The sequence below is a fragment of the Cervus canadensis genome, chromosome 10 (assembly GCF_019320065.1).
Source record: "Cervus canadensis isolate Bull #8, Minnesota chromosome 10, ASM1932006v1, whole genome shotgun sequence".
Taxonomy (NCBI): domain Eukaryota; kingdom Metazoa; phylum Chordata; class Mammalia; order Artiodactyla; family Cervidae; genus Cervus; species Cervus canadensis.
In genome coordinates, this window is record NC_057395.1 from 44,151,887 (window position 1) to 44,175,392 (window position 23,506).

Sequence of the window (23,506 nt, forward strand, 5' to 3'; positions counted from 1 at the left end):
CTGCCTGCACCGGACCCCAGCCAAAATATACACACACAAGCAGCACCCCCGCCCCGTGGACTAAATGGGGTCCTCTGCCCAAGAGGCTGTGGGGGTATCCAGGGTGGTGGTCTAGGGTCCGCCGCATTTCTGTGGCAGCAAAGGAGACCCCTGGGGGTTTTGGCCCGCTGCTCCAGCTTCTGTGTCCTGGGTTCAAAAGCTGACGTTTCTAGCTCTCTGACATCCGGTGAGTTCCTTAAGGTCTCTGTGCCTGCACCACCCCCGCTACTGAGCTCCCTGTGTGCCCCTTGCAGGCTGCAAGTTTCAGACACCAACTCATTTATTCTTATGCAGCCCTGGGGAGGGGGAAACACATGATATCTTTCTCCCCCAGCTGTACCCAGGGAGCCCGGGAATGGAGGCTGTGTCCCAGTTATCAAGCCAGGAAAGATAGAAGGGAACCCACAGAAACTTGCCTCAGCTAGACTCGAATATCGCAACACCCACAAACTAAATAAGATAAACAGAAGGGAAAAGGGAATTTTGAAAGTTGGTTGGTTGAGTTCCGTCCTATTAGCTGTAAGAGGAATTTCTACTGTCAGCCCCAGTGTGTGTGTGTGTGTGTGTGTGTGTGTGTGTGTGTGTGTCCTCTCATGTGCGCCTGCGTGCACTTGCCTGCTTGCACATGGTGCCTGCTTTTTAAGGCTGGGGGGCTGGGGCCCAGTGAGAACAGTTTGCACTTAGACATAGGCACTGCTCTGTGCCAAATGCTTGACCTGCATTTTTCTACTTAATTTAAAAATTATCTGGTGCTATCAAGTCCTGCCCACTCTCAGCTCCCAAGTGGAACATATGAGGACGCTGAGCCCTAAGAAATAAACACATGCTGGGCAGCAACCCCACTCCCACCTCAATTTCTGCTTCACTGCTTGGCCTGAGAAGAAGGCAATGGCAACCCACTCCAGTACTCTTGCCTGGAAAATCCCATGGATGCAGGAGCCTGGTAGGCTGCAGTCCATGAGGTCGCTAAGAGTCAGACCCGACTGAGCAACTTCACTTTCACTTTCCACTTTCATGCATTGGAGAAGGAAATGGCAACCCACTCCAGTGTTCCTGCCTGGAGAATCCCAGGGACGGGAAAGCCTGGTGGGCTTTCTATGGGGTTGCACAGAGTCGGACACAACTGAAGTGACTTAGCAGCAGCAGCAGCACTTGGCCGGAATCACCTCTTTTTTCTTTTTTTTTTAGCCTCGCCACACAGTCTGCAGGATTTTAGTTCCCCAGTCAGGGATTGAACCTGGGCCCTATGCAGTGAGAGCACAAATTCCTAACCACTGAACTGCCAGGAAATTCCCTGAATCACCATTTTTAATAGAATAAATAATAAAACTGAAATAGAGAAAGACTGTAAGTGTGGCCAGGGGTCCCAAAGAAGACTACAGATGCTGGAGCAGTGGCTGAAAACCCCCAGGCATTTGCTCTGTAGGAGAGAGGCTCCCCCTCAAGAGGAAGGATCTGTTCCCCACAAGTAGATGAGCAATGCTGCTCTAACTGTCCCAGCCCAGGCCCTGAGAGGCCACAGAGGCAGGCCCTGCTCTCCTGGAGGCGGGTTGCCCTGCCATAAGCTCCAGCCTTCTGGACTAGAGACCCCTGCAGAGAATGTTACCAAATGCAAGTCGACATAAGGCCAAACAACACCAAAACACCCAAGTCTGGAGCAGAGAAAGGTTTATTGCAGGGCCCTGCAAGGAGGGAGGAGGCTCATGCCTTAAAAACCCTGAACTCCCCAAAACTTTTCAGCAAAGCCCTTTTCTAGGAATGGCAGGGGGGCAGGTAGTTGTTGCAGACTTCATGGTGTCAGAGCCTTTGTTCTTGAGGTCAGCCCATGGTCAAGTCAGGATGTTCCTATAAACCTCCACCAAAACAAACATTAGTATCTGTTCTGACAAGAAAGGGAAGGGGAGTCATATAATTCTGTCTCCGTGCCTCCTTGCAGCTGTTAACACATAACAAACCTGGTAAGCAAAACAACATGATTACCCCTCATTTTACGGGTTCAAGGTCCCAAGGCTCAGCTTTTGCCCTACGAGGCCCAGGTCCTTGGTAAGAGGAGGGATCGCTGTGCAGGCCAGTTACCCTGCCTAGGAGCAATCATCCAGCATCCAGTTTGGGTCCTCCCACCAGCACACGGTGTGCTGAAGAGGCAGAGCTCAGCAGGCAGCCCCTCACAGCCCAGTCCCTAGATCCCACCCAGCCCCAGATGGCACTCAGGCTCCTCAGGCCACCCAAAGTGGGATGGAGTTCCACAAACGGCGATCCATGGAGACGGCTGCTGCCATCAGGTCTTGGAGGTGGGATGGGGAAGAGGTTTGCTGCCGCTTAGAGTCTGGCCTCGGTGGTGGGCAGCACTAGTGAGGACTCTGCCAGACACAGTCCTCAGCCTGTCCCTATGGCCCCGGGCTTACCCACCACCCCGAGGCTGGAAGGCCGGGAGGGCCCGAGGAAGAAGGCCACGATCCGCCTTTCACCACGCTCTGTGCCGCCCAGGACAGCTGTAAGCTGACTGTTGGTGGAGCAGGGCCTCTAACCGCCGCTGCGGAGCGATAAGCACTGCTGGCCAGCCCTGCCCCGCCCCCTGCCTGCCCCTACTGCAAGAACAATAGGGAAAGTACACGGAATTGACTCTCAAGAAAGAAGTATGAAGCTGGCTTTCCTTCAGGCTGGATAAATAGAAGTGATTGTGTGTACAGAAAACATTGCAGAACCAGCCAGGTGGTACGGAACTGCATGTCCTGCAGCCCAGGTTATCTGAGGTGAGGTCACAGAGGCCAAGGCCAAGACTACCTGCTGGAAGCGACTCTCCTCCGGGAACTACAGCAGGTGGAGCCACACCCAGCCACGTCCACAGAACAGCTTCCCATGGGGCCTGGACAGTCCTGAGAACAGCCAGCCCTCCAGGCAGCCCGCATCACCGAAGCCCCGGCCCTTAAAACACAAACAGTGCCCTCCGCTGAAGAAAGCCATGCATTGGCAGGTGCAGCCATGAGAGGCCTGAGAGGATTTTCAAGGAAACTGGGCTCACTTTACATCTCAGGCCCGATGTTCAAGTCGGAGACGGCAACCCTCACAATCCAAAGAGAAGGATGCTCCGATCCTCACTTAGCAAACGCAGAGAGGGGAGATGCCCACCCAAGATCTCATGGATGGCAAGTGGGGAGCCTCAGCGCTCACAACTTGAGCAGCTGTAAGGTGTTTGCCTTCTTAAGCCCCACCTCCCACATTGCTCGGAGCTGCGCCACTGGACCCTCCTAAGGAGCGGCTTTGTAGATGAGGGTCCAGGAGACCCTCAGCACTGAGTCACTGGACCCCCTTGCTCCTTGGCCCTTCTTATCACTCCCCCAACTCCCTTCAATGACAGGATTTGGGGAGTCCCTCCCTGCTGTGTGCATGGGCCAGTGTGGAGGCTGTCAGCTGGATAAGGATGAACTGGACACGCCCCTTGAGCCCAAGGAGAGGGAGGGGCAGGGAAACAGGCACCAGCTCAAATGACTGAAATGCAAAGCAAAACCGAAAAGGAGAATCCACACTACGAGCCTTAAAGTGGGTTGGAGGAAGGAGAGCACGCAGCTGCTGGAGGTCTGGGATTGGCCGCACAAGGCTGTCAGGCTTCCTGCCCTCCGGTCCCCATTTCCCAATGTCCCCATGACCTCAGTTTCAGCAATGGAGAGTGGTGACATGCCTCCCTGGCTTCAGCAGGGGTGGGCTCCACGACCCCCACGCAGTGCCCCATAACATGCACACTGGATCCCCGGGAGGGAGGGTGAACACAGTGGCCCCAGGGTGAGAGGGTTCACCACCAAAGAGTGGGAGAGACCACAGGTGAAAACCAAAGAGAATTCCAGGTGGCTCAGGGCTGGCAGTGGTGCCCGCCCAGAGCCAAGGACCCCCATATGAGGAGCCACCAGACTTCCGGGTAGGTCTGTTCTCAGGCAACTCCCTCAGTGAGTTCCCTAAATGCCGACAACACCAGACCCTGGAAGCCCTTAACTCTCTCCAGCCTCCTGTGAGCAGGAAAGACTGGGGTGTCAACCACCCACACAGCACAGAAAGGACTTTGGCCTTGGGGTTCTCTGTGTCCCCCAGGAGACACCCCTGACAGCCCACAGTGGTCAAGAGCGCCATCAGAGAAGACAGTGGCTTTGCCTGTGAAGTGTCACTGGTACCTGAAGGAACCGGTTCTCTCACTGCCCAGGTCCACAGGGACCTCACACCCACGGCTCTTCCCACCTCTCTGCGTGGACACTTGCATTGACAGCAAGCCAGGGGCAACCACAGGACACAGGAGGTCCCTCTCAGGGCCAAGCTCTAACAACTGTGAGCCGTGACCACTGTCACCCATGGATCAAGCCCTGGCTTCTTCCTCCACCCACGTTGAGGAAGCCAGGTAGACAGAGGGCATTGTGGAGGAGCCAAAAGCCCTGCACTAGGCCTTTGCACTGCCCGCAGTCCACCATGTGTAAGGCAAGCACCTCAGTGTTGTCATTTGCAAAATGAATGCATGGGAGAGAGATCCTGAACCCTTAAGCTCTCAGATGTCTAGTGGTGAGTTCATTGCAATAAGGATGTGCTGCCTTTTTCGATTTATGTAAAATCATAGCTTCTGAGGTGTGGGGGATACACAGACTTATCTAAGGGCTGAGGGGCTTCAGTTCTGCATACCTTACACCCTCCCTACCCCTTCCCTATCTTTCTTTGGCTCCCAACTCAGCAGACTGTCATCATCCCAGCTCAAGGGGTGCTGTCCCACCCCCAGTCTGCAGCCACTGTTTCTCTTCCCACTTCAGGACTCCAGTAGCCATATCACCACCCCCTTCCACCTCCCAACTCATCACTTGCAGTTTCCTGTTGAAGTCAGTTCCCCTGGAACCAACTCCATACTGGACTCAGGTACACTCAGGGGTAGACCAACTGACAGATTTTGGTCCAGTAGCTTCTGAGAAGGGCGACTTGCAGTTCGGGCTGGGAAGGTTTGTATTTTAACATGCTTAAAATTAACATTCAGGGGCTGGGCAGCTAGGGAGGACGCCCTCTGCTGAATCTCAGGGTTTCCTTTGAGACCCAACCATAAGCAACAGGCAGGTGGGGTGGGGGGAGGATGGCTCTACTGCCAAGGGCAAGGGGACGGGGTGGTCAGGATGGCAGTGGCCGCCCTGCCCTCTCCAGGTCTCAGGCCAGGGGATATCCTTACTTAGACGCTTGTTTGGCAGTGATCACTCTGGATGCTGGGCTCCTCAGGATAAGAGGGGGATGAGAGGGACAGAGTGAAACTGGGGAGCAGCCTCTGGGCTGATCGGAGAAGTAAAGTTCCTTTTTCTGCCCCAGACAGCAAAGGTAGCTGAAACCACTTCACCACCAGTCTCTGGGGCTCCCCCGCCTCTCAGCACAACCACCCCAAATGTGGAGGTTTATGATAGGAGCATGACTTGGAGACAAAGGCCACAGCAGGGAAGGGTCAGCAGCAAATCTGTGCTGACCTCCTGGTGTGAACATCACTTCCTCTGGGGTCAGCCCCTGGGGGGCCCCAGAATAAACAGAGCCCAACCCTGCAGGCACCAGCTGAGGACCCAGGAAGGTTATGTGTGGACTGAGTCGGGGCCTTAGGAATCTGGATTGACAGACTGATGACCGATTGAATGAAAAGGCGAGGGATAGAAAACAGCACTCAAATTTCTAGGCGTGTGGATTTTGACAAATTTTAAAGCTGGCCAACACTGCCACCTGGTGATGGATTCTGTGTGCTGTGCTTAGTCACTCAATCGTGTCCGACTCTTTGCGACCCCATGGACTGCAGCCCACCAGGTTCCTCTGTCTGTGGGGATTCTCCAGGCAAGAATACTGGAGTGGGTCACCATGCCCTCCTCCATGGGATCTTCTGGACCCAGGGGTTGAACCCAGGTGGCTCGCATTGCAGGCAGATTCTTTACTGTCTGAGCTGCCAGGGAAGCCCAGGGAAGTGATGGATTCTACCTTTAACTAAGTTGCTTCAGGACCAGGCAGAACAGAGCAGGGGTCTTGAAGTCACATCTCTATCAGGGAAGTCCAGGAGCATCTCCTGAACAACAAGGCCTTCTAAACAGTCCTCATCTCTCTAGGAACTGGTCAGCAAAGGTTGACTGTGCCCAGGGCAGCCTTGAACTTGGGGACGGGGAAGGAGGGAAGAGATCTACTGTACATAGCCATCAGAGATCAAGGTGGTGGACTGGGCAGGGGGAATAATGGGAATTGCAGTTAGGTCACTTCAGTCCTGTCCAACTCTGAGAACCTATGCACTGTAGCCCGCCAGGTTCCTCTCTCCATGGGATTCTCCATGCAAGAATACTGGAGTGGGTTGCTAAACCCTCCTCCAGGGGATCTTCCCTATCCAGCGATCGACTCTGGGTCTTTTATGTCTCCTGTATTGGCACGTGGGTTCTTTATTTTAAATTACCATAAATTGAGAAAAGAAGAGGTTTTTATGTCTGAGTCCTATAACAAAATACCATAAATTGGGCACTTAACCACAGCAACGGGTGGCTAACAGGACAATTATGTGACTGAAGATATTTCAAAAGGGAGACACCCACAGCGGTACGGGGTTGGAAGGAAGACGATAGAAAAACAGAAATTTCTCTACACAGATGTGTTCAACCTGTACATTTAGATGGATCAGACCTGTGGGACTTCCCTAGCGGTCTAGGGGTTAAGACTCCGTGGTCCCAACACAGGGTTCCCAACGCAGGAGGCATTGCTTGGATGCCAGGTTGGGGGAACTAGGATTTCCGTTTCTGCACTGTGCAGCCTAAGGGTAAGGGTGGGGGCGGCAGGTTGTCTGACAAAACAGAGTCAGACTCTTGACTCAGGCCCAAGCACAGCCACAGTCCTGCCAACAGGTGGCGCCAGCGTGTTATTTGTGATGTGGGATCTAACTCCCTGAGTAGGGATCAAACCTGGGCCTCCTGCATTGGAAGCGCGGAGTCTTAGCTACTGGACCACCAGGGAAGCTCCCGTGAGGATTTCCTTACCCACTTATTTTGATGGAAAGAGCAAGAAGGCAGTCACCCTTGGATGAATTTTTAAGTGGAGAGGGTCCAAAGAAGTCAGAACAAAGCCATGGGTTCCTACGGTTCCCTGTTGACAGATCACTCCAGAGGAAGCCGTAATGTAAGATGCTCCTGGAAGAGAACGCTTGCATCTGGGCCTTGAGCTTGGATGTCATGGGTACAGTTCTGCTCTCTCCAGCCGGGTTACGGGTATGGGAAAGAGCACAACACACTCGTCAGTTCATTCTCTTCGGAAGTTGTTGCACTCTTTGCATCATCGGGGAGCCCTACACGAGCATGGGGCGACCACTAACAGGGACTGTCAGTGATGACAGGGACATGGCACGCTTGTTTGGGTTGAATATGGCTGCATGAGAAACCCCTAGAGGAGAAAACTTCTGCGGCATTAGAGGGTGTGGCTGAAGGTGGTCTTCACCCAAACAGGGTTTGGAATACCCTGTGGGCGCTCTGGTGCGTGCGTGTGTGTGTGTGTGTGTGTGTGTGTATGTGTGTGTGTGTGTGTGTGTGTTAGTCCCTAAGTCGTGTCCAACTCTTTGCGACTCCATGGACTGTAGCCAGCCATCCTGCTCTGTCCATGGGTGTTCTCCAGGCAAGAATACTGGAGTGGGTTGCCATGCCCTTCTCCAGGTGGGCTCCCTGATAAAATCCCATGAACAGGGTCTGGGTAAGCAGAAGTTAACATTGGAAAACAAAAAGTTTCCCAGTAATTCTCTGAGAGAGGTCACACTAGGGTTGTACACAGGACAAAATCCTTGATCCCATGCCCAGGATTCTGAAACCTTTGCAGCCCCTGCTTAGCTTCCACAGTGAGGCCCTAAGAATACCCAAGGCAAGATCAGATCCACAGCCCTGGGTTTGCTCGCTGCTATTACATGCCCAGCAGGAATATGGAAAAACAGAGCAGACAGAAGGCAGGACTCTTGACCTTCTGGGGTCTTCTGAGCATTTAGCAGCTGTAAGAGTCTGTAAATACCAGGGGTGAGGGAGGAGAGTGGCTTTCTCTACTGAGCAGAAAGGAAGCTTTCCTAAATACTGAGTCTTGTCCACTGAGTCTTTGGCCTACTCAAAGGATTCAGAAGATGATTAGCCTGCCTGCTTACCTCCAAACTAGGTGACCTCCGGTAGTACCTTTCTCTTATGCTAAAAAACTGCATCGATGATGTGTGCTAAGTTGCTTCAGTCGTGTCCAACTCTGCAATCCTATGGACTGTAGCCTGGGAGGCTCCTCTGTCCATGGGATTCTCCAGGCAAGAATACTGAAGTGGCATGCCATGCCCTCCTCCAGGGGATCTTCCCAATCCAGGGATCGACCTTGCATCTCTTACATCTCCTGCATTGGCAGGGAAGCTCGATATGTCCCTGTTAAAAATTCAATCACACAGGAAGCTCTCCAGAAGTTAACTTGGGAGTCCCTGACTTCCTGTCTCTCACTCTCTGCTCAGAGTCAGCCTTTCAGTCCTTGATGCTGCTCACTTCAGTGCTGTTCCCACCAAAAATGGATAACCTGAAATCTCATCATGAAGGAACATTAGGCAGACCTAGATTGAGGGGATATCCTGTAAAATAATTGATCTGTGTTCTTCAAAAATATCAATACTGGGACTTCCCTGGTGGTCCAGTAGCTAAGACTCCAAAAACCCAATGCAGGGGGCCGGGGTTTGATCCATGGTTAGGGAAGTAGATCTTACATGCCACAACCAAGACCCGGTGCAGTCAAATGAATAATTTCTTTTTAAAAATGTCTATGTCACAAAAGACAAAGAAAGGCTGCAGAAGGACATCATGTCATGAAGGACATGATGGTTAGATGCAACATGAGACTCTAGACTGGATCCTGGGTGGAAAACAAAGGCTCTGTGGAGGCCATTGTTGTCAGTTGGCAGAACTGGAATGTGAGCAAAGAGGTGGATAAAAGTCTTGTATTCAGATTTAGAATATTGTAATCAATGCTAGATAGAAGCACCAAATAATAGCTTTGTATTCAAATGAGAGCACTGTATTTAATCCACTATTTGATATTGTATCTAATTAACTCCGTATTTGTGTTGGATAAAAGTGTTGTATTCAGAGTATTGTGTTCTACTCAGGTTTAGAATTTTGTATTGAGATTTCAAGTACTGTACTCAAGTTTTATGAAGTTTATAACTACTCGGGTTATGTAAGAGAATGTCCTTATTTTTAGAAAATACACACAGTATCAAGAGATAAAGGGGTAGGTACAAAGAAACCAGAGCGCCAAAGAACTGATGCTTTTGAACTGTGGTGTAGAAGAAGACTCTTGAGAGTCCCTTGGACTGCAAGGAGATCCAACCAGTCCATCCTAAAGGAGATCAGTCTTGAATATTTATTGGAAGGACTGATGCTGAAGCTGAAACTCCAATACTTTGGCCACCTGATACAAAGAACTGACTCATTTGTAGACCCTGATGCTGGGAATGATTGAAGGTGGGAGAAGGGGATGACAGGATGAGATGGTTGGAAGGCATCACTGATTCCATGGACATGAGTTTGAGTAAACTCTGGGAGCTGGTGATGGACAGGGAAGTCTGGCATGCTGCAGTCCATGGGGTCACAAAGATTAGGACACAACTGAGTGACTGAACTGAACTGAACTGAACAGCCACTACAGAAAACAGCATGGGAGGTCTTCAAAAAATTAAAAATGGAACTACCATACGATCAGGCAATTCCACTTCTGGATATTTTATCCAAAGGAGATAAAACTCACTGTCTGGAAAAGTTATCCTCACCTCCCATGTTCACTACAACTTCATTTGCAAGAATCAGGGTATGAAAACAATGTAAGTGTCCATTGACAGATGAATGGGTAAAGATGTAGTGTGTGTAGTATGTGTGTGTACAGTGGAATGCTAGTCACTATTAAAAAGTAAGAAAATCCAGGAACTTCCCTGGCAGTCCTCCAGTGGTAAGACTCCACACTTCAGTTGCAGGGAGCTCTGGTTCAATCCCTGGTCAGGGAACTAAGTAAGATCCCATGGGCCACTTGGTACAGCCAAAAGAAAGAAAGAAAAGAAATCTTACTATCTGCAACAGCATGGATGGACCTTGAAGGCATTTTGCTAAGTGAAACAAGTCAGACAGAGAAGGTGGGACAAGGTATGACCTGGCTTGTGCAGAATCTAAAAATATCAAACTTACAGAAATAGAGAGTAGGATGGTAGTGGCCAGGTGGCAGAGAAATGGGGGAAGTTGGAAGATGTTAGAGTACAGACTTTTAGTTACAAGATCAATACATTCTAGGGCTCTAATGTACAGCACAATGACTATAGGTAACAGTGCTGTATATCTGAAAGATGCTATGAAACTAAAGGTTTAATGTTCGTAACAACAACAAAATAGTAACCATGTGGATGTTTTAACTAACCTTATTACATTTCACAATTTATATGTGTATCAAATCATCGTATTGTATACCTCAAACTTACACAATGGTATATGTCAATTATATCTCAATAAACGCTGGAAAAACAGAGATAACAGCTTCCTCTCAAATGGTTCAGAAAAATGTGTCTAATATGTGAACAGAGAGATGAGATGATAGATGGATGGAAAGAGAGGCTGAGGCTTGGTAAGTCTCATGCTGTAAAAAGACCCACGAAACTGTGAGCAAAATAAAGTGGTTGTTTTCAACCACCACTTTGGGCAACTGAAGCATCTTCTAGACCCAGACATCTAAAAGCTCCATAGTTCTGCCTTTCATGTTTGTCTGATTCATCTGGACGTATTTTCCTGTAAGGCATGAAACAAGTCCATTTCATTTTTCCCCGTTTGGATAAACAGTTGTCCCAATAATGTATCAAAAAGTGAACGCTTTCAGGACTTTTCCTGGTGGTTCAGTGGCTAAGACTCTGAACTTCAATCCCTGATCAGGGAACTAGATCCCACATGCCACAACTGAGACCTGGTGCAGCCAAATAATTATTTTTAAACATAAAGTGAATGTTTTCCTCGGTGGCCAGCCTTGCCACCTCTGTATCTGCACACGTTTGTTCTCCCTGCTCTTCAGTCTGTCTGCTCTCAGGCTTGACCAGACAGCTTCAGGCAGGGCTCACATGTGGCCGAGCAAGTCACCACCTCCGTCTACTTCAAGGGTGACTTAGTTCTTCTAGCCCTGAGCCCTAGAAATTGAGAATCAGCTTAGCAAGTTCACTTAATTTTTCTGCAGCTCAGTTTCTCACCTGCTGTGAGAATCAAAAAAGACATTATGGGCATGATTTGTAGACCACCGAGAACAATAGTTTATTGTATTTATACTGGTGGACCCACAGAAATAACATTGATTACTGTATCTTGTTCTTCCATCATTTCTGAAAATATCTCCTGGGGTCATACATGTTTCTCATGCACTGATGGACTGCTCCTGTCACCAAAAGGCAGCCAGGGTGACACTGGTTCATAGTCAGAATTCGTCCAAATTGACCTTGCTAAAATTATAATTTTTAAAAATCTCCTTTTAGGCTTTTACAGCCAAAATTTCAGCTGGCAAGCAATTTTGAAAGCTGGGAACAATTCTGTCCTACTGTCAGTGGTCAGATTCCCATTGGCTGCATGATTTGAGTGAAGGTTTAAAGGGACCATGTGTTTTCTATCAACTTGGCACTTGTATTGACCCAACAAGAAATGCAGGTAAAATACAGACTCTGTATTATAAAATGTTTTCACTGTTTTTTAAATGAGATTCTTGTCCTGTGTGTACTTAGCCCTAAATCGAGAAAGAGGAATTAGCATTTTAATATTATTCATATTAACTATTTTATTTTTACATACTAAGTTTACAAAACATAGAAAATATGAAAAGAAGTATCCATTAACCCATGATCCAAAGATAAACGCTCTGAACATTTCAAAGGATTTTCACCTGCTTTGTTTTTTAAATGTCATACACATTATTTCACATCCTGCCTGTGGCCAGCCTGACCCTTGGCTGGTCAGTGGCCACTCCTTTTTCTTCTTTGCTGGGAGAAGCCCAGTGATAGTTTCAGGGCAAGAGGAGCTTGGGGACCACAGGTTAATTTTTCAGTTCAGTTCAGTTCAGTTCAGTTCACTCAGTCATGTCCGACTCTTTGCAACCCCATGGACTGCAGCACACCAGGCCTCCCTGTCTATCACCAACTCCCAGAGTTTACTCAAACTCATGTCCATTGAGTCAGTGATGCCATCCAACCATCTCATCCTCTGTCATCCCCTTCTCCTCCCGCTTTCAATCTTTCCCAGCATCAGGGTCTTTTCCAATGAGGCAGTTCTTCACATCAGGTGGCCAAAGCATTGGAGCTTCGGTATCAGTCCTTCCAATGAATATTCAGGACTGATTTCCTTTAGGATGGACTGGTTGGATCTCCTTGCAGTGAATTTCTGCTGCTTCTGCAGCTGCTGCTTCTAAGTCGCTTCAGTCATGTCCGACTCTATGAGACCCCATAGACGGCAGCCCACCAGGCTCCTCTGTCCCTGGGATTCTCCAGGCAAGAGTACTGGAGTGGGTTTGCCATGTCCTTCTCCAGCAGTGAATTTCTGGCCTAAGCCAACGGAGGAATTCTGCCCTCTTGATTGGTTTAGAGCCAAGAGTGACAGTAATTCTGACCAATGGGAAGTGAGGAGGCCTGCGGAGTGTCCGGTGGCTTTGTCGGGGGACAAGCCGGGGGGGGGGAGGCGAAGGAGTCAGGACAGACAGTGCCTGCGTCCCCTAGCTGCTAGAAGGCCCAGTCCAGGGTTCAAGTTCACCAGGCAAGGCGCGTTTCTCCGTGTTGGGCACCTCCTCTCCTGCGGCCGCAGACACTGAGTAGAGTTAAGCCGTTGCCCCTGGGGCTCTTAACAGCTGTTTGCACGGTGCTCCGACCTGTATCCCATGATTTATTTATTGGGTCCCGTGTTGTTACATAATGATGATGGCAAGTATTTTCCTTGAGCCTTGAAGACTAAGAGGAGTGCCAGTAACAGTGGCAACAATAGTCAATATTTTTCTCTTTCTCTGCCATGCTGGAAACGGAGGTACGCACTTCATACACATCTTTGCGTTCTCTTCGAGAACAAGGGTGCTCTGTTATGATTCCCATTTTATGACTGAAAAAAACTGCGACATCGGTGTTTTTATATACTTTTTAAATGGCCTCTATTACTGTCTCTAGGACCTTTCTCTTTTGCTTCTACCTGCTTTCTCCTCCTTTAGGTAATTTTGCCTAGAAATTTGTCCACTATCTGTATCATTTTTATGCCAGTTAAGTTTCCTTATTGCATTTTTATTCTGCTTTACCTATTTTTTCCTACTTGTATCCTTTGGGGGATTCATTTAGGAGTTTTCCCATTCAGCAACATTTCATGAACATGTTTCCACAGAAATATGCCTCGTTGTTATTTTTAGTGGCTGCATAATATTTTATTTTATGAGTGGGATATACATAAATTGCACAGGCTACTAGCTCTCTCCCTCAAACTCAACTCTGGATAAACTAGGAAGAGATGGAGGCAAGAATCTGAGAACTGGCTGGAGGCAGGAAACGGAATGGAAGAAGTGTGGCCGTGTCACTTGGGGTCTGCTCTGTGAGTCCAGCGGGAGGCAGAGAAATCAACTTCCAGATTCTCTTCACAACAGCCCTCCCACCATCAGGCCCAGGCTTCGAGCAAGATCGCCAGGTGCCAGAATGAATGAGAGAAAGTGGGGCTTGTGGTTTGCTGCTGCGATGGTAAGCATAGGTGACATTTAATTTCCACAGTAGTCTAGGACAAGCTCAGGATGAGAAAAGAGGCCACAGGGAAGAGGCTCTGTCATCTCATCTGCAGAGACTAAAGAGCCAAGTCCGGCCTGAGGGGTGCTGCGCCCATTCCTGGGGGAAGTCACCTGTAGAAGGTCCCCACCCTCCTTCCCCTCTGCCTCTTCGGGGGGCAGGGAGGCACGTTTTCCCCTTCAGCTTCCCCATCAGTGAGCCATAAGCTCTGTCTGGACTCTGAACTCAGAAAGGACTCGAGGGAAGGGATAGTCAAGGAATTTGAAATTGACATGTGGTGAGGGTGGTTTAGTCATTAAGTTGTGTCCAACTCTTGCGACCCCATGGACTGTAGCCCACCAGGCTCCTCTCTCCACGGGATTTCCCAGGCAAGAATACTGGAGTGGGGTGCCATTTCCTTCTCCAGGGCATCTTCTCCACCCAGGGATCAAACCTGTGTCTCTGCATTGCAGGTGGTCTCCTACATTGCAGGTAGATTGAGATCGACATGTACACACTGCTATATTTTAAAATGGATAACCAACAAGGTCCTACTCTAGCACAGGGAACTCTGCTCAATGTTACATGGCAGCCTGGATGGAAGGGGACCTTGGGGGAGAATGGATACATGTATAATATATGGTTGAGTCCCTCTGCTGTGTACCTGGAACTATTACAACATTGTTAATTGGGTATACTTCAATATAAAAAGTTTTCCTTTTTTAAAAAAAAAAGGAGTTAGACACAGCCACTGCCCTATAGGAGTTTACAGAGTAACATAGGGTAAGAGCTGCAGCCAGGCATGAAGGCTTCAGGCATAAAGTTTGGGGCAGGAAATGGGGATGCCTTTGGTCAGGGTGGCACTAGATGAACATGTGGACAGAGGGGGTGCAGAGAACCAAGCAAACCACAAAACGTTTATTTTTAAATAATAAATAAAAGAAGGAAATAGAGGCAAGGAAACATTCATGAAATCAAGTCTCTAAAGTGCTCTCAAACATAAATTTTAACAAACCGAGAAGCCTGATCTGACCTTAAAACCTGTTTATAGATATTTAACAGTTGTTCAGAAATGGTCCCCTGCTGTATCAGAAGGGAAGGGAGAGAGGGCTTCCTTGGAGAAAGTGTTCCGAGATACACAGACCCAATCAAATGACACTCAGAGGGACACAGAATCATTGTCTAAGAAAAAAATGGAAATGTCTAAAGCCAAGTTCAAGGTAAGAATATCATATTTCATTCATATGTGGGCTGCACAAGGTCTTCACTGTTTATGAAGATATATGATTCTCTGTCGATTAAATACTTCTGTATTTTTTGATTCAGTAAGGACAGCATACTTAGCCTATGAATCTACATAGTCTACTGAACCAAACCTCAGGATGTCTGGCAGTGAGAATGCGTTTGGGGCTTGAAATCCTCCCTCCTCAAGTTCTACCTATAGAAGAGAATGAAAGTTTTAGATCTAATTAATTGATTCACGTGCCTTCAAGGAGTGATTTCCATTCTAGAATGCAGTGGAATGTTCCAAGAGTCACCATTTGTCTTCTTAAAGCAAGTGACATTGCATTTTATCCTGACACAGGAAGGAGAAAATCCAGCTGAGAGCATTGTCTTGGACAACGTTTGTCTTTTGAAAAATGCTGGTGAGGAATGCGCACATTTCCAGCCTTTGCGTGTTGGGAGTAGAGGCCTGTGGTTTCATAAGGCCCCCTCCTTCCCAGGTTGGAGCCCCTCTAGCCCCTCTGAGTCTGGACATCCTTGGGCCCCGGCCCCCTGCTGCACTCTCTCAGTCTCCTGGCGTGTGGAGCTGGAGAGATCAATGACCACGTCTTCCACACTGCTCACAGGACTGCCTTCCTCCAAGCCCCTCTGGGGTCCCGCCTGACAGGGGCTAGAACTTTCCTTGAGGTGCTCAGAGCCCCAGAGTGCTGCCAGCTTTTCTTCACATTCTGCTTTCCTTATCGTCCCTGCAGACTTTTTATGCATCCCTGGCAAAAAATAAAAATTAAATAAAAACAGATATCTTTAAATATGTGCTTAGTCACTCAGTCGTGTCTGACTCTGTGACTATAGCCTTCCAGGCTCCTCTGTCAATGGGATTCTCCAGGCAAGAATACTGGAGTGGGTTGCCATTTCCTTCTCCAGTCTTTAAATATAGCAATTAAGTAAATTTTTTCCTTGTCATTGCTCTCTAAATCCCATTAGGATTTCCGTTGCTGGTGCCTGTCTGGGGCCTACCGGAGAGTCTTGTAGGTAACTCTCAACATTAGGGTTTGTTGTAACTCTCAACACTGGGCACAGCCAGGGCAAATGCCTTATTTGGATGACATGGTGGTTTTTAAATTTTTATTTTAAAGTTTGTTGGCAAGATTTTAAAACCAAGAGATTTACATCAAAAGCCAGATGTCCAGCTTCTCTCAAAAAGTCAGGTGTCTGGCAACCCGAGGCCCACTTTCCTGTAAGGCCGCAGACCTGTAGACTCAGTAAGCTCACCCCACCTGCTCATGTAAGCTCAGAAGGGTGGGCCGGGTGACCTGCCCAGAATTCCCTCTCAAGCTCTCCAGTCCTTGAGGGCAAAGATGACTTGATATCTCCAGTCCCAGCATAGTTTCAGGTGGGTAGGGGTTCAAAAAAGTTTTGCTGAACAAAAACCCTCCTCCTCCGCAGCCTAAAATTGGCCCCCTGAGAGCGTCCCCCAATCCTAACTTTCTGCCTTGTTTTTTTCTCCACCTAATTTGCCTGGATGCTGTCTATAACTCATTTCTCCAAGCCCGTGGTTCTCCGGTAATAGCCAACAGACCAGTAAGGATGCCAGCTTCTCAGAACGTCCAGCCTCAAAGCTTGAACTCCAACAGAGCAGACTGTTCTAGCACAAAAACTAGGGGACAGAACAGCTACGTCGCAGGTTATTATCAGCTGAACCGGGACAGAGAACTAGACCTCCACAGTCCAGGGTGCATGCGGTTAACAGCCTGTAGGTTCACTGCCTGCACCATCTTGCTTCCTATTGCCATGAGCTCTGAACTGTGTGGCTGACAGCACTCAACATTGGAAATACATATTTCACGTAATGAACATGTATCATTCCACTTAGAGAACCAGGGCCTGACTGGACCTGTCTACACACTGCCTACACAGTTCCAGTGAAAAATAAGGCAACCGATCAGAGTCCAGGCCTCGTAATTAATTAAAAACAGGAGTAAATTTACACTGCTTGGCTTGGCAGTGGCCTTCCAGGCGTAGGGACCCCGAACATCGCCCAAGCGGCATGGCCGCAAGGCCCTCTTCCTTACCCAGGAGCCAAGGTGCGCAGGAGCCCAGCAGGCCGCCCTCCCCAGAGCCCAGGACAGAGTCCGGCAGAGGGATGCAGTGGCGCACCATCGCCCCGTAGAGCCCGTACTCGGCCATCACGCTGCTGCCGCCCCAGCGCTTCTCTCGCTTCCGCCACTTGGCCCGCCGGTTTTGAAACCAGACCTAGATTGAGGTGGGAGGGGAAGCAGAGAGGCTTATAGGAGGAGACCCCCCACCCAGCACAGAGGGGTGCAAGGACCAGCTACCCTCTCTGGGAGCACCTGGTATCACAGTTCACAGGGCTGGTAGTGCTAGGTGATCCGGATCAATTTCCACCGAAGTTTCCATGGAGTCAAGGATGACAAGACAAAATCAGAGCATCCCACACTGCGCAAAGAAGCCAGTTTTTACTCTGATGGGAATGTTCACCGAGCAATGGTCCCTTATAACCTCAGTTGTTGTATTGCTTTATCTTAACAAAAGATTAATGTCAGATATTGTTTAAAAAGAGTGAGTGACTCTGACATAAATCACAGCAAGATCTTCTATGACCCACCTCCCAGAGTAATGGAAATAAAAACAAAAATAAACAAAAGGGACCTAATTAAATGTAAAAGATTTTGCACAATGACAGAAACTATAAGCAAGGTAAAAAGGCAACCTTCAGAATGGGAGAAGATAATAGCAAATGAAACAACTGACAAAGAACTAATCTCCAAAATATACAAGCAGCTCATGCAGCTCAAAACTAGAAAAACAAACAACCCAATCAAAAAGTGGGCCAAAGAACTAAACAGACATTTCTCCAAAGAAGACATACAGATGGCTAATAAACACATGAAAACAACATCGCTCGTTATCAGAGAAATGCAAATCAAAACCACAATGAGGTATCATCTCATGCCGGTCAGAATGGCCACCATCAAAAAGTCTACAAACAATAAATGCTGGAGAGGGTATGGAGAAAAGGGAACCCTCTTACACTGTTGGTGGGAATGCAAACTAGTACAGCCACTATGGAGAACAGTGTGGAGATTCCTTAAAAGACTGGAAATAGAACTGCCATATGACCCAGCAATCCCACTGCTGCGCATACACACCAAGGAAACCAGAATTGAAAGAGACACACGTACCCCAATGTTCACTGCAGCACTGTTTCCAATAGCTACAACATGGAAGCAACCTAGATGTCCATCAGCAGACGAATGGGTAAGGAAGTTGTGGTACATATACACAATGAAATATTACTCAGCTATAGAAAAGAATGCATTTGAGTCAGTTCTAATGAGGTGAATGAAACTGGAGCCTATTATACAAAGTGAAGTAAGTCAGAAAGAAAAACACCAATACAGTATATTAACATGTATATATGAAATCTAGAAAGATGGTAACAATGATCCTATATGCAAGGCAGCGAAAGAGACACAGATATAAAGAACAGACTACTGGACTATGTGGAAGAAGGTGAGGGTGGGATGATATAAGAGAATAACACTGAAACATGTACATTATCATATGTAAAATAAATGACGAGTGTAAGTTTGATGCATGAAGTAGGGCACCCAAAGCCAGTGCTCTGGGACAACCCAGAGGGATGGGGTGGGAAGGGAGGTGGGAGGGGGCTTCAGAATGGGGGCTGATTCATGTCAATGTATAGCAAAAACTACCACAGTATTGTAATTATCCTCCAATTAAAATAAATATATTTTTAATTAAAATAAAACTTAAAAAAAGGAGTGAGTGGCATGTCTTCTGACTTGGAGAAGATGTGCTCTCAGCACATAGGATGGCTTAACATGAAGACAAAGACCAGTCTTCTGTGTGAGTGTGATATTTCAGGGTCAAGTGTGTATATGGCGGGGAGCTGGTGTGCAGAAAGTCCTCATCAGCTACTTACACTGGTTTTTTGAGGGTCTGCCATGGATGGATAGTCATTTTTTTTCATTGATATCTTTATATAATTTCTACATGTGGTACAAATTGTACAATTTTTAAGAATGATTTCAGTTCAGTTCAGTCGCTCAGTCGTGTCCGACTCTTTGCAACTCCATGAATCGCAGCACGCCAGGCCTCCCTGTCCACCACAAACTCTAAGAATGATTTAATAAAAGGTAAAAAGGCTGGAAGGCTACAGGGGTCATCCTGTCTAAACGAACACAAAGGGAGACTCTGGCATCTAAATGACCCTCAGTTTGTGGATGGAGGGGCTGTTTCGAGGTGGCTGTGGGCTGACTCGCTGCGTGTGAGAACAACGTGGTCTCTGGGTGCCTTTGGGAGGAGAGGGGGCCCCTGCACCTGTATTCGGTCTTCGGGGAGTTCAGTCTTCACAGCCAGCATTTCCCGGGCATACACATCAGGGTAGTGGGCCTCACTGAAGGCCTTCTCCAGCTCTTCCAGTTGGTGGGTGGTGAAAACGGTCCTGCAGGGAGGCACATGGGCACATGACCACAGGAGGCGGCCAGGCTTCCCAGCCTCAGAGGACCCCGTGCCTGCTCCCCACCTCATGAGAGCTGGGCACCCCACCTCCAAATGAGTAGCCTCTGGGAAGTCCACAGTTTGGTTCAAGCAAAACAGAGCTCTTTAGGTCCTTTTTTTTCTCCTCAATAAATTCCACCAGCTCATTTTAAGAAGACCTATTTTAAGGGCCCACAAAATCGTGTCTTCAAAATGCTCCAGGGTCTAATAATGCTGCGCTCAAAATGCTCTGGCAGTCTTGTGGTTAAGACTCTGCTTCCAATGCAGGCAGTTCCATTCCTGATTGAGGAACCAAGATCCCACATGGTGTGGCAAAAAACTTTTTAAAATAATAATCATCATCATTAATAAAATGCTACAAAGGCTGACCTGCAGCCCCCAGGAATGGCACAGTTACATTCCCAGATGGCTACTGTGTCTTTTCCCATGCTGCCCCAAGGCAGGACCAGACCTTCTCAGGCACAGAGTCTCAAGGAAGGTGGGGTGGGGAATGCCATGTGGGATCTTAGTACCTGTGCCTCCTCTTCTTCCTCTTGCTGGGGGCCAAGGACGCCTTCCGGTCACTCCTGTCTTCAGGAGGGCTGTCCTCATCTGTTAGCACAAGGAGAGGAAGAGGACTTTAGAGGTGAGCACATTTTTCATTTTGCCATCTGGATTTTAATTTGAGGATTGAAGCTATGAACTTGTCGGGGATGTGAATATTTAACGAGACAAGATCACAGTTTTCACATCTGATGACGTATTCCAAGTGCTACGCTTAGCCGACTGCACATGCATATCAACGTTATTCTTCATAAATTAAAAAAAACTCCATGACAGCTGCTATTATTATCCTCTTTTTATAGAGGAGGAAACCAAGGCACACAGAGAGATTAACTTGTCCAAGATCACAAAGGTTGTCAACAGTTAAGTTGGGATTCAAACCCCAGATGTGTGTGAAGCTTAAGCTACTTGAACACTAATTGCATTTCCTGTTCCCTTCAGCTTCCAAATTCATACACTTCCTTCTGCTTCCATCTCACATTCCTTATCTTAGCCATTGTGCCAACCATTCTCAAGGTGAGGACTGAGGTTTGTGACATCAAAACCCTCCTCAGAGCTGGCCCCTGCCCTGCTGTACTGATTTCAAATCTCTGAAAGTGGGACCTGGGAAACTCATTCTTGGCAAGGGTGCCCAGATGATTCACAGATGTGTGTCAAAAATTTTAAGAACACACTCCCCTATGCTTTATCTTTTGAAATCCATTATAGTGAAGATTTAGGCTGAAAGAAAGTTTAGAAGACCAAACTATGGTCAGGTTTGTTGTTAAAAAGCATATATGTTTCAAAATACTAAATGTAAATTAACAAAGGCAAAAGTAGTAAAATAATATCAGTTTTACTCCTACATCAATGAGTTCACCAGAAAATTGGATTATGATATTATACTATCTGTGCTGTCCAATCTGATACCATTAGATACATAAGGTTATGGAGCCCTGAAATGTGGCCAGTCTAAATTGAGACCAGCTGTGAGCGTGAAATATCCAATGAACTGAAGACAATAGACCCCCCAGAGTAAAATATTAATAACTCTTAAATTGATTACACATAAAATGACAATATTTTGTAGCTATTGGATTAAATGAGACATAGTATTTAAATCTGTTTCACCTATTTATTTTTCCTTTTTATTGTGGCTCTAAGAAATTTTCATTACACTCACAGTCACATGGTGTTTCCACAGGACAGTATTGGTCTTGGTCTTGAGAAATACCCTCACAGGCTAGGATGTGGTTGTATTTTGCCTTAGCTTTACGGGTCCTCACAGGGAAAAAAATCCACAGTATGAAATCAGTTCCTGCATTTTTAGGAAGGGGGAGGTTATTTGCTAGATACTGGTGGTAATGAACCCCCCCTGCCAATGCAGGAGACACAAGGGATGTATGTTCCATCCCTGGGTCCGGAAGATCCCCTGGAGGAGGGCATGGCAACTCACTCCAGTATTCCTGCCTGGAGAATCCCATTGACAGAGGAGCCTGGCGGGCTACAGTCCATCAGGTCTCAAAGAGCCGGAGAGGACCGAAGCAACTTGGCACCTAGTAGACACTCATGAAATAAAGTCCTGTCAGAGTGGGTGTCTGCTGACTGCACCTGCTTCCTTTAATCAGCAGTGGAGACCAGCGCAGTTTCTGCATTCAGCCGCCTGGATGCTCAGCTCTGCGGTCTACTATCACATAGCTGTTCTCCCTGTAACTCTTCTGAAATTCTCCGTTCTCTTCCCCCACGCCCCAAACCTCTCGACTTCTCCGCCCTGTCTTTGTCGATTTCCACTGCTCTCTGCTTTCCCCCACAGTCCATGCCGACTTCTCTGAGGATCTGGGCACAGCTGCTGTAAGACGGGCGAGCTCGCTTCCCCGGTGCGTAGAGTAGGGGAGAAGCGGGGTGCCCAGACTCACTCTTCAGCACCTGGAGGAGGACAGATCCAGGCCTCCGCCCCGCGCTTAGTCAAGGGCCTGTCAATCCGTCAATCAATTCGTCTAATCCCTCCTGGAGCCGTTGGGTACCGGGTTCCGTGCCGCTGATGAAAGAGGCAGGCCCACCCAGGTTTCCTGACCCCTGCGGCACCCAGAGGCCGAGCCCCGCGTGGCGGAAAGTGTCCCCCGGAGGTTGGGTCGCTGAGACCCCAGGACGGGTCCGGATCGGGTGGTGGTGTCCGCGGGTTGGCGGCGACCAAGCCCTGAGGAGAGGCTGGGGGTGGGGGTGGAGAGGGTAGAGGGTGCGGGTGCGAGAATGAGCTTCCCGGCACGGCTACGCTCTGGGGTCCCCATTTCTGCAGATCTGGGGGGCTGGGGTGGGGCCCGACACGGCGCCAGAGTGTCACTCTACCCACCCGAGCCGAGGGAAGAGATAGTAGGGGCGCGGGCTGGCCTCCTTACCGGACGTCGACACGCTCTCGCTGCGTTTCTGGCGGGCGGCCAGGGGCGGTGGGCGGCCGGGGACCCGCGGGGCGGGGGGCTCAGGCCCCTCGGGCGGCAGGAAGGGCACGTCGGCGAGGAGCAGGCAGGGTGCCCGGGCGGCCGCAGGGGGCTGCGCGCCGAAGCCGCAGAGGAGGCCGAGGCCCAGCGGAAGGGCTCCGCGTGCAGGGCAGGAGCCTCCGAGCCCTGGGCCGGCGCGGGGCACGGTTGCCGGGCCTTCGCACCCAGATCCCGGCCCCGGGCCCGCAGGTGCGGGCAGCTCGGCCTCCAGGCCCAGCAGGTCGGTGATGGCGAAGCCCCGGGGGCGCGAGCCGGTGGGCGGGCCTCCGGGCACCAGCGCCCTGCTTCTGGCACGCCCGTCGGAAAGCGCGTCTCGGCCGGTCATGGCTTCTCCCGCGGCAAGGCTGGACCCTCTCGTCCGTCACTTTCGCGGAGGGGGCGCAGCTCTGAGGGCGCTTTATACAATCGGGCGCCTGGAGGGCTCCAATCAGCGCGGCGCGGACGCGTCACGCCCGGGACCCCGCGACATGGGGACGCCACCTGCCCCCCTCCCTTCGGTCGCCGCCCTCCCAGCTGCGGTCCCCTCCATCAGCACCCTCTCCTCTCTCCTCTCCAGTCGTCCCCCCTACCAAGCCCACCCCGGTTCTCGGCGCGAGTCGTCCCCTCCCTAAACCTCTAAACGCCGAAAGTTCCAGATTCCTTCGGAGTCTTCTCTCCCCTTCCCGGTGGATTCCCCGGTGAGGGCCCGGCGCGGAGCCCGCACCCAGTCGCCCATTAAGACCAAGACTCCGTTCCCAGCCACACTCTCCCCACTACCGCCAGTATGAACCCCGCCAGCCCTCCAATGCCACCGCCTGAGCCAAGGCCTTCCCTGAAAATCCCCAAGGGGAAAGGAGTGGAAAACATTTATTTAATCCGTGCCTACTCCATCTTCAGCCAAACCCACCCCAGCGCTCTAGCGGCCGGACTGTCCCGGGTCGCA

At 49.3% G+C, this 23,506-nt stretch overlaps 1 protein-coding gene and 1 long non-coding RNA gene across 2 annotated transcripts; both read right to left on the minus strand.

Moving 5' to 3' along the window:
* Positions 1-1,690: 1,690 nt before the first annotated feature.
* LOC122447811 lies at positions 1,691-2,541 on the minus strand. The gene is made up of 2 exons (XR_006271389.1): positions 2,445-2,541; positions 1,691-1,884 (listed from the first exon to the last, which is right to left on the minus strand). It is a non-coding gene; the product is annotated as an uncharacterized LOC122447811 (long non-coding RNA).
* A 12,160-nt stretch (positions 2,542-14,701) lies between these two features.
* On the minus strand, positions 14,702-22,942 carry VSX1 (visual system homeobox 1). Its single transcript, XM_043479908.1, has 5 exons — positions 22,486-22,942; positions 20,080-20,158; positions 19,388-19,511; positions 17,095-17,275; positions 14,702-15,789 (listed from the first exon to the last, which is right to left on the minus strand). Exons 1-5 carry the CDS (start codon positions 22,907-22,909, stop codon positions 15,500-15,502), a joined length of 1,098 nt encoding a protein of 365 aa, XP_043335843.1. The 5' UTR covers positions 22,910-22,942; the 3' UTR covers positions 14,702-15,499.
* Between the last annotated feature and the right edge of the window lie 564 nt (positions 22,943-23,506).

Excerpts from the sequence above, each read along its gene's own strand:
- VSX1 (XM_043479908.1), bottom strand. The coding sequence starts at position 22,909 with ATGACCGGCCGAGACGCGCTTTCCGACGGGCGTGCCAGAAGCAGGGCG. Across the intron at positions 20,159-22,485 it reads CGAGAGCGTGTCGACGTCCG|ATGAGGACAGCCCTCCTGAA; the intron begins GTAAGGAGGCCA and ends TTGTGCTAACAG. Across the intron at positions 19,512-20,079 it reads AGGAAGAAGAGGAGGCACAG|GACCGTTTTCACCACCCACC; the intron begins GTACTAAGATCC and ends GCCTCCCTGCAG.